The sequence below is a fragment of the Temnothorax curvispinosus genome, unplaced genomic scaffold (genome assembly GCF_003070985.1).
Source record: "Temnothorax curvispinosus isolate PA1 unplaced genomic scaffold, ASM307098v1 QBEX01004269.1, whole genome shotgun sequence".
Classification (NCBI taxonomy): Eukaryota; Metazoa; Arthropoda; class Insecta; order Hymenoptera; family Formicidae; genus Temnothorax; species Temnothorax curvispinosus.
Window position 1 is genome coordinate 86,571 of NW_020214049.1, and position 10,819 is coordinate 97,389.

The window sequence follows — 10,819 nt, forward strand, 5'->3', positions numbered from 1 at the left end:
AATACGTAATTAACGTAATAGCATTTTTATGACAATGCCCTTTTCATCTACAAAGCGCTATTGTTTGCTTTTTCAAAATAGACAAACTCCTCTTTACCGACCGGGCGCCGAATTAGTTGGCAAAAAAATCCGCTAGGGGTCAGGCGCGTCGCGGCGACAATCGAGACTGTCGAGAGGTGCGTCCCGAGTCCCGAGAACTCCGAGTCTCTCGTGGCTTTCTCCAGGCCGCGAGATCGGATTGTTCGAGCCGCGAGAAGCCTGGCTTGCGGGTGCGACGCGAATAGTTGGAACGTCAGACGTGAGGACACGCAATCCTGCTCGATTCGTCACGTTCTCGCGGCGTGCGTGGGTGGCGGACGATGAGAAGACCGGAGTCGGCAGGTCGGAGGCCCTGAAGTACCAGCGTCGTCGTCGTCGTCCTCGTCGCCGATCCCGCGGGCCCCGTCGACGGGAATTGGGCGTGTGCGGTGTGTCTCGCATACGAGGCGGACACGGCGGATCTCGTCCGTCGGTGGGCAGTGCGTGTGTGCGCGCGCGCATGCGAGAACGGACGGGCATTAACGGTGGGCCTTTTTGACGGATCTCCGTGACCGCTGCTTGCAATGGCGACGGCGCCTGTCGACTCGCCTACTTTCTAAGCTCTATCGAGGTGAGAGGCCGTTCGGGCGTGCGTGCGTGATCGCGCGCGCGCGCGCGTGCGAGCGAACGCACGCGGGTGTTCTGTCGCCGCGTTCCTCCCCGTCGGGGTCGTTGATAAAAAAAAACACGTTGCCAGAAATAAAAAGGGTCCAACAACGTCCGGTGTGCCCTCCTCCTTCTCGATAATCCGGAGACGCGGGACAAGACGCGTCGTCGTCGTCGTTCGCCCGTGGCGATGCGGCGGTCGGTCCGCTGGTGCAGTCGCGCGTCGTCGTCGTCGCAGGGGACATCCGGGATACCCGGAGAATGCGCGGAATCGTCACGCCGCCGCTCCACCGCGCGGATGTGATCCTTCCGGCACGGCACTTCGCTTCCTCCCGCGATATCCAGCCGACGACGGTCCCGCCCGTTCCGCGCTCCTTTGATCCGCCGTCCTCCGGACGGCGACACAGCTGACGGAACCCGCGTTCGATTCCGGAGTTCGATCCTCGGGGGTGGTGCCGCGTGTGGACCCCTCCGCGTCCGCCCCCCCTTTTACCGATCCAGGTAACGAACCGCGTGAACGATTGATCGGAATTAACGCGTATGACTCGTTCTTGATCTTTCGACGCCCACGCATCCGGCGCGGTCGCTACCGCTCAACAGTTGTGTGAGTTTAAATGTACCCGGTGCCACTGTTGATCCAGTGAACAGAGTGGTGCGTTAAATGCGAGGTGGAGGCGCGACAACGCCAGCCAGCGTGGACAACGGCAGCGCGACGCCGACGCGACGTTTCGAGGACGTTTTGAGAGAATCGTAGACGCGCGCGCGCCCGCACGGCCGAGACATGGGGAACTGCTTCAGCAACCCGACGGACGTGGAGAAGGAGAAGCCGGACCGGATCGGCAATCCCAGCATCGAGGCGGTCGCGTCGCAGGTCAGCCCGGTGCCGACGCCGCCGCCGGATCCGATCAGGCCGATCCCGCAGATCCCGGACATGGACGTAGCGACGGCGAAGATATTCGTCGCCCTGTACGATTACGACGCGCGCACGGACGAGGACTTGAGCTTCAAGAAGGGGGAACACCTGGAGATAATCAACGACACCCAGGGCGACTGGTGGCTGGCCAGGAGTAAAAGGACCAGGCAGGAGGGCTACATCCCCAGCAATTACGTCGCCAAGTTGAAGTCGATCGAGGCGGAACCGTGAGTGGTTTTGATCATTTTCAATCGTTCTAGACGATAATCTCGATCTCTGTAACCGAAGCCACGATTCACGATAAAGTAATTGTATCGTGACGCGGAATATTAACGATTTATTATAGCCGGCAGACAGACTGGTGAGTCCCTAGTCCGCTAAATAATGTCGCGGAGGTTTGATTCACGGCAAAGAATCTTTAGCCGTTGATAGGTGGAAGGGCGAATCTCTGTTGAAAGCTGATAACGCTAATTTGCATTTACAGATGGTATTTCAGGAAGATTAAGCGAATCGAGGCTGAGAAAAAATTGCTCCTGCCGGAAAACGATCACGGCGCGTTTCTGATAAGAGACTCCGAGAGCCGGCACAATGACTACTCCCTTTCAGGTAACGTCATAGAAACGATAATAGAAACTACCGGTCGTGCTCGTAATCCCGACAGTTGCGATAACAAATAAATGAATAATGATCCGGGCGGAGATCGCGCGGAGTAGCGTGCGATCTATACGCGCGATTGCGAGACGGTTGGAGGCGCCGAAGTGGAGTGTATGTATGTTCGATGATTGTTGTAGTGCGCGACGGCGATACGGTGAAGCATTATCGTATTCGTCAATTGGACGAGGGTGGCTTTTTCATCGCCAGGCGAACCACGTTCAGAAATCTGCAGGATCTTGTGGAGCACTACAGCAAAGACGCGGACGGCCTGTGCGTTAATCTGTGCAAGCCTTGTGTACAGGTAAGCTCCACGAGTGACCGATACGATTCAGCTTCTCGGTATAATAACAATGATACTTGATAGGTAGATGATAATCGTTGTACTACCACTCGCTGCTGCTAACGGTCGTATAAGAATCGCGAATTGATGAGAAATTGAGAATTGACGAGAGAGAATTTGGACAGAGATTCGTCTAAATAAATAAAAACGTCGCACTTAACGCGCCGTCGTACGTCATTGTGGCAACAAAGTTTCATTTATCGCTGAGTTAGGCAGGTCTTTATCGATAATGAAACGATACGTACGGGGGATTTACGCGATAATATTACACATAATGAAAACGCATTTTACTTATCTCGTCGAATGAGACAGTTTTCAGCGGAAGTTTGTTGGTATTTAAATGCGGAGATACATTAGACACAGACGATTCTCAATTGGAACGCGCGATGAAAAAGGAGCGATTATAAATAATAGAAATTTCTTTAAAAATACACACACATATACCCACGCAACAAATTGTAGCGGAAGTCAATTGAGATCATATCGATGAATTAATAAATCGGCTTTTTATATATTTATTTTCTATCGATGTCGTATAACACTGTGTCTAAACTCCAACACTTTTGCAACGACGCGATCGATACGCTTGATACGCTTGATTATTCGCCCTGATTATGACAATAGTAACAATCTCGACCAACAGTATATCACACTGTTATATTATTTAATAGAATATATTATTATTGTTAATATATTAACAAGATTAATATATTTTTTAAATTATTTTTGTTAGTTATTACCTCTGTTATTTCGTTATTGTAAGCGTTATTGTTACTGGTGCGTAATACCTTGGATCGTCGAGATATCGTTCTGGATACACAGAACATTTAACAACATATCAATTACATCGATTACACCCGCAATTTTCTGATTCAGTTTTTTTTTTATTCTTGGAAAGTCGCGAGTAGGGAGACCCGCGCGGGTAAATGAAACTTGACACAGCAAACGAGGTATATTTACGTCTACATTACATATTGAAAAAGAAAGAGATATCAGTTTTTTAGAAGCATTGATAAGCACTTATTGCGAAGTTCGATGTCTGAATAGATTGTGTTTGTTTGTCTGTTTATTGCTTGCCCTACCTCCCGGTGGATTTTCTTGGTAAATTGAATGTCCTAATATACGCCATAAACACGTTCTTTCGATTCCTTTCTTTTTCTCGACGTAAAACGCTTTTACATTTTATTGTATCTGGCCTGTACATACAGCACAAGCCCGTTCTATATGGGATTATGTTTCAGAAGCAGTAGATTGTCATTCACTTAGAGATATCTCGTATAAAGAAGCTCTGTACATTCGATGTAATTTTATATTTACAACAACTTATCTCATACATCAATTCATTTAGCATCGTAGACCTCGCGCGAGAGGTGTAACATACATATAGGTAAATATTAAGAATCGAGATTGGCAGCACACACAAAGGAAACGACATTTTTTTCGTTTCACCGCGAAATACCGCTCTTCCTTGTGAATAACAATGTTCGAACTCTTTTCATATACATATATCTATATGTATATGTATATGTAAGTTCATATAAGTATTGAAACGCGAAAGCGAGAATCAGCTCGAATGTATGTGTGCTCGAGATCTGTCTACATACAGGATGTCCCAAAAGCGTTCCTACATACATGTCTCATCCGTTATTCGAGAGGCGAACGAGCGTAAACGAGCGTATGTGCATGTTGTTCCGTTCAGATCGTACATGTACGCGTATACAGAGTATTTCTGAGACTCGCGGCATGTCTTTTTTCCTAGCTGCGACATAGTGCGACATATTTGAGACATTCTGCATATTGTATCGCTCATTATTTCATTTTCCTCTTCGTCTTTCTCCTCGTTTTTCTAAAATGCATATTTGTTGGAACGATCGCGCGATCATGTTTACCGTCCGGGATCGTTATTGGGGTTCTTACACGATTGCAGGACACGGAGAAAAGTAGGTTTGTATTCGCGAACAGGGAAGTTGAGCGCTAGCACTCTTTTTTTTACAGTGCATAGAATATTATCTTTCACGCTTAGCTATAGAATTTTTTCTCATAAAAGAAGACGAAACGAAATATAGCTCGCCATTAATGCAGCCGATCAAACACGAACTCCTTCCCTGCACAAAATCAAACCTCGCGAGTCTGTCCCCTTACCGACGACGGCTGATTCCGGGTCTGACTTTGTTCAACAGGTTGAGAAACCCGTAACGGAGGGCCTTAGTCACCGTACGCGGGACCAATGGGAAATCGATCGTTCGTCACTGAAATTCTTGAGGAAATTGGGACAGGGTCAATTCGGCGAGGTATGGGAAGGCCTGTGGAACAACACTACGCCGGTGGCGATTAAGACGCTCAAGCCGGGCACCATGGACCCGAAGGACTTCCTCGCCGAGGCGCAAATCATGAAGAAACTCCGACACGCCAAGCTAATTCAATTGTACGCTGTGTGCACGATGGAGGAACCGATTTATATCATCACAGAATTGATGAGGAACGGCAGTTTACTGGAATATTTACAAGGTATGCAAGGTATGGTTTGATTTTGACTGGCCCTTTCATATCACATTGTGTGATATGAAAAAAAATTAAATTCGCTCCTTAAATTTAAATAATCAAAGAATATTTTTTAAAATAATTTTGTACAAAAATATTTGCTAGTGTTTTAAATTAAAGGATTGACCGATATTTCTAATTATTATTTCTAATTTTTTTTCAATTATATTGTCAACACTTTTTAACACTTTATTGTCTAATGTTCTTGCTAAGAATCTAAAGACTTAGGAGCTCTACTCCAAAAAGTTACCATTTCTCTGCCACTCAAAAGAACAAATATATTTTTTGATCGAATCTAGTTGCATATTTTACTTGCTCATTAATTTTTCAAGGTGCCATCCCGAAATACTACTACAAAATCGATAAAGCTAGTATTTCTGCAGTCGTATCTTTTCGTTACCGGTATCGTTGTAGCAATCATGTATAATCTTTTAGGAAAAGGTAGAGGCCTAAAATTGCAACAACTGATCGACATGGCCGCGCAAATAGCCGCCGGTATGGCGTACTTAGAATCGCAGAATTACATTCATCGAGACTTGGCCGCCCGTAACGTTCTCGTAGCAGACGGAAATGTCGTTAAAATCGCAGACTTCGGCTTGGCTAGGCTTATCAAAGAGGACGAATACGAGGCTAGAATAGGGGCGCGTTTCCCTATCAAGTGGACCGCCCCCGAAGCTGCCAACTACAGCAAATTCAGTATTAAATCCGACGTATGGTCGTTTGGCATCCTTCTTACCGAATTGGTCACGTACGGCAGAATACCTTATCCAGGTAAGATTGTGAAAACAAAAATTATCCTGTACCGTTATTATATTCAACTTTTCAATTTTTAAATAAAGTCGCATAAACGTTTTTAACATAAGGTCTACGGATTAAGGTAAAATGTAAACGCATTCTTCTTCTCAGGTATGACGAACGCCGAGGTTCTTCATCAGGTGGAACATGGCTATAGAATGCCGTGTCCACCCGGCTGTCCCGACACGCTTTATAATATCATGCTGGAATGCTGGAACAAGGATCCTATGAAGAGACCAACTTTTGAGACACTTCAGTGGAAACTCGAGGACTTCTTTACTATGGAAGGTTCCGAGTACAAGGAAGCGTCTGCGTATTGAAAATAGAAGGTTTTGAACTCTTCTTCCACATTGCTCCATTAAGAGGTACGATTACCGTCAACGTCGATCGTTACGGTCTTCTCCATTGATCTATTTGTGACGCTAGTTTTCGCGGTACTTCTAAAAGAGTGCCGTAATTTTTATACTCGAACGACCATGATCACTTTGCAAACGATCAGTAGATAATAGCATAGTTTTAATAAACGATCAAGTTTTCTTGTTTTCTCTTTCTCTCTATTTTTCTTTTCTTTTTTTTTACGTTCTCGTCATCGCACATTCTGTCTGCCATAAATCTCAAAGAATGATATTTGTACATTTTTATCTATATGACTTGACAAACGTACATTGGCATTTTGATAGCTTTACCAGAAGCGGCGAGGTTTTAGATATCGTTTTAGACCGCAGTAAGGATGTTGTACACGTAGACGTTAAATGGCCTTTGTAAAATCTATAAGTGTCAGTTAGTGTGAGGTAGACCTCGATCATCAGGGTGATAATTCCGGGTGATGATGATGGTAGTAGTAGCGATGTAATATATTCGTGTACAATATATAAGTTGTACTTCCTGTATTACAATTCCCGTATACATTATATGGTGCGATAAAGAGTCGATTACTTGATAAAACCGAAACCCGACAACGTTAGAGACGAAACGACGGACCATAGATGCACAACTTTATCATTCCTTCGTTCTTCTCGCTCGAGCGTGACACGAATTAATTACGACGTACTCCCGCGAGGCGGATACACGAAAGTCGTCGACGAAACGATTTCGTGCGGGCGCGCGCGCCGTATGCATGCATGTACGAAGATCGGGGGATATATAACCGGTCCGTCCAAGACAACGCGGAAGACTGTGTCCTGTGACGACTGCGTCGAGCGACGTTATATCCTATTCGTCTATTTGTCAAGAAGCGCGGTAAATACTGACACAAACTGCCAGCTAACGTTTTCTAAGGTACACTTGTTACTTATAACGTGTAAGATTACTATTTGGAAGTATACGCGTGAGAGTATGCGTCTGTCGAATATCTATGCATGAGAAATGTACGAATTTGCTTTGGAGGCGAGAAATCAGTTTACTGTCGTATCTTTAAGTGCTCTGACAAGAGAAGACTCCCAAGTGTAAATCACATAAAAATGCCGAAAATTTTAAATCTCTTTCTGCAAATTGTTATATACTTTAATATCTTTATCATGTTGAATTTAGCCGTTATCCATCCTGCGCCACGTGTAGGCATCACAATTGTGCATTGCTATGTTACATTAGATTTGATTAAATTCTCGAACTTTAATTGTGTGTGTGTTTGTGTCTCAAATTCAATGTATTAGATCAGATGCGATCTATGTATAGGAATTTATTTATTATTTTATTATTATTTGTAAATTTTTATTACGGATTTTTCTTCTATATTTTGATATACACTGTCAGTACAGAAAATCTGTATGACAAGAACCATACATTTTCAGTGCATTTCGGAAGGTAGACTTTAAATTCATGTCCGTCATATCGGTTCCACTCTTTTTAACGATATAATTCACAAATTTCGAATTTACTCAAAATGTTAATACAAACAGAAAAACTAAACAACATTTTGTTAGAAAAGCAAGACATTGACAAAATAATACACGGCCAATGATCTGTAAAATTTGGCTATATTTGATATTTATGTTTATATTGAGCTTGAAAATGGTAAATTTCACTTTTTGGTTATCCAAATAATAGGGCAGCAATCACGTAACTTTTTCCCTAGGTTGGAAACATAAAAAGTGAAAATTTTCACCTGAACTCGTGATCATGTAACTTGATGAAACGTGGAAACGTGATCTCGTGAATAATAAAAAAGTTCATGCAGAATAGATACAGCGAAAAGTGAAAAATGAAAAGTTTTACGTGAAATTATGTGATCGATCCCTTAATCTGTATAGGTTTGGCATTATTATTCGATTTACGCACTTGGCAGCCTTCCCTTGTGAGAGGAGAATGTATACATCACGAATTACGTCATCTTCGTTAATCATCATTCGGACATGTTCATGTTATCGAATTCATCATTTTTATATATTTTTATATATCGTGTCTAATGTTTTATTATACTCATTTATCGCGACTTTTCACGTTTGTGAATGACTCAAACATGAGAATAATTATTACTACGCGTAAAAAATAAAATAAGTCGATAATATTAGACATACTTTATAAATGTATGACTCCATAACGGTAAATGATGTAAAATTATATAGATATTTTAGCAATATTTTGAACTTGTTTAATACATATGCGCAAATATGTACGGAATGTGCCAAAACCATCGCCATTCCTTTTGTCTACTGATTCTCCTATGAATTTAGAATCGATTTTTCCACGATCGAAATAACACTGAAGGCTATCTTCCAAACAATTTGAGCAATCTTTTTAGATTTAAGTGTTTTAATGCTAAAACGACTCGGAATAATTTCATTATTTTAATGTTGAAAGACTTCTTTGGAAAGATCGACTCTAATTTCGTCAGAAAATAAGCCCCGGGGATTTGATGCAAATCGTACAAAACATCTCGATATACATACATACGGGTGTATATATATGCGTATGTATGTACACACAATATGAACTCTAGCATCCATCTTCTGTTCTGAAATCAGAGCTGTGTTAATAGTACCAAATTAATCACAAATTTCAAAGAAATGCGTGCTTACGGACAGTATCATCGTCGGATAAATCTGCACGGTAAATCTTTGTAATACCGTTATTCCTTAGATTAACGACACATCGACCAACTTCCCGTAAGAAGTACTATTTCTTTCATTTAAGTCTTATAGGTTTTCCTGAAAAATTTTAATTTAGTAAACGAAAAACGTTATTTATAAAAGAAACTGTTAAAATGAGTAATTTCATATTTTAAAGCGGAGAAATTTATTAAATTGTATGCATGAAATCTGTTGAAGATTATAAGTTTTGACAACATTGCACTAAGAAATATATAAGATAAAAATATTATCAACTATATATAATAATAATAATGAAATGTAATGCAACGATTACAAGCACAAAAAGGATGAAAGTTTACTGGAACTACTGTTAATTTTTATCCAGACAAACTCTTTTTCTGTAATTAGAGTGGAAAATGATTTCTTTATCGAATAATTATATAATAGGAATCTATGGCGAGTGAAAATAAAAATACTTTAGATGTATAAGAAATAATTGATAAAATAAACGCAACAGTTTTGTTTATGAAAATGAGATGATTATTGATCTCCCTGCCGATTATGTTTTCCTGATACTTTTTCCATTTTTCAGGGTTCAAATCTCGGAAATTGAGATAATAGGAATTCTTAGAAATTTGGAAAAATTTTTAGAATTTCAGATAGCGCATGAAGGAAAAATGCCCAGTGACGTTCGGATCGCCGAGAAAACTAAAACAGCTAAAATTGCCACCTGTTTTTTAACTAAAAAACTAAAACAGCTAAAATTGCCGCTTATCTCGCAGATGTAAAAAAAAGAAATCCACAAAGAGAAACGCCGTTGATATCTCTGTGTCTCCTTGAGGATTTCCTTCTCGTACCGCGCATAAGTGATTTGTGAGGGCCGAGAGTTTAGCGCAATAGCGAGCTCGCAAGAGAAATTAATGTAAATCGGTAAAAGAATAAAAAAAGAAAAGAGGTATAAGAGAGCAGGAATATATGGTCAACTCGATGAACTTTATTTGCAAAATATTGATAGGAATATAAGGTGTGACACGTGACACCTTATTTATCATTGTCTGATTTGATGATATTTTGTTAAGTCTGAACAGTCCAGTTGTTAGGTTCTTATTAATCCTACAGCAACTTCTTATGGCGTATTTTCTCTGTATATTGTCAATGTTTATTATTAAATATTTTTCAAATAAATCAACGCGTTCTTCTTTCCTACCTTCATATCCAGACAATTGCGCAAAGATTCGTCATCGTGTTCAAAGTCTTATTAAAAGCTTGATTAGATTTAGATTTGATAGATATTTCAACTAGAAATCCAGGGGTTGCGTTATATATATAAATACCACGAAACTTACGAAAATATCGTCCAAATTAGTTCATGTCCACTTAACGAGCACTTGCTTTTTCAAAATTTTCGTAATATTAATGACTTCAGATTTGTACTCGCGTTCTTTTTATGTATCTAAGTTCTAAGTGCGAAATAAGGAAAAAACCTAATACGGATTTAAAATATAATTTTTAAAAATTGGAATCACATATTGGAACACGATGACGGAATAATCACTAGTGACTAAGTGATCAAATAAGTCTAACAACATGATCTAAAAACGTTTATTTTAACATTGTTATGTGTCCGTTAATGCAAATCATGCTCTCTCAAACGAGATTTGACAATAAAAAGTTTTAAAATGCATACGTTTTACATTTCAGTATGCGAAACCTTCTGCCGCATTTTGCGTTTGCATAAATTATTCAAAAGAACATAATTAATAACTATATTAATAATTAGATTAATAGAATAATGTAATCTAAAATAATTTAAGACAATAAAAATTAATAGAAGAATTAATTCGGATGATAAAGTAGGCGAAA

General features: G+C 40.8%; 1 protein-coding gene across 2 annotated transcripts; it reads left to right on the forward strand.

Annotated features, from left to right (window-relative positions):
• The first annotated feature begins 143 nt into the window (after positions 1–143).
• On the forward strand, positions 144–9,488 carry LOC112453377 (tyrosine-protein kinase Src42A). Of its 2 annotated transcripts, none has more exons than XM_025014116.1 (6): positions 144–1,824; positions 2,082–2,203; positions 2,389–2,552; positions 4,778–5,099; positions 5,568–5,903; positions 6,039–9,488. In XM_025014116.1, the coding sequence occupies exons 1-6, from the start codon at positions 1,466–1,468 to the stop codon at positions 6,245–6,247; spliced, it is 1,512 nt and encodes a 503-aa protein (XP_024869884.1). In that variant the 5' UTR covers positions 144–1,465; the 3' UTR covers positions 6,248–9,488. The 2 variants fall into 2 exon arrangements, with proteins under 2 accessions (XP_024869884.1, XP_024869883.1); XM_025014115.1 differs by having other exon boundaries at positions 145–1,824; positions 4,772–5,099.
• Positions 9,489–10,819: the final 1,331 nt, after the last annotated feature.

What these genes read in the sequence shown, in the direction of transcription:
- LOC112453377 (XM_025014115.1), top strand. Translation starts at nt 1,466, where the DNA reads ATGGGGAACTGCTTCAGCAACCCGACGGACGTGGAGAAGGAGAAGCCG. An exon ending in CAATGACTACTCCCTTTCAG is followed by an intron (nt 2,204 to 2,388) that starts GTAACGTCATAG and finishes TGATTGTTGTAG; the next exon opens with TGCGCGACGGCGATACGGTG. An exon ending in TGTGCAAGCCTTGTGTACAG is followed by an intron (nt 2,553 to 4,771) that starts GTAAGCTCCACG and finishes TTTGTTCAACAG; the next exon opens with GTTGAGAAACCCGTAACGGA.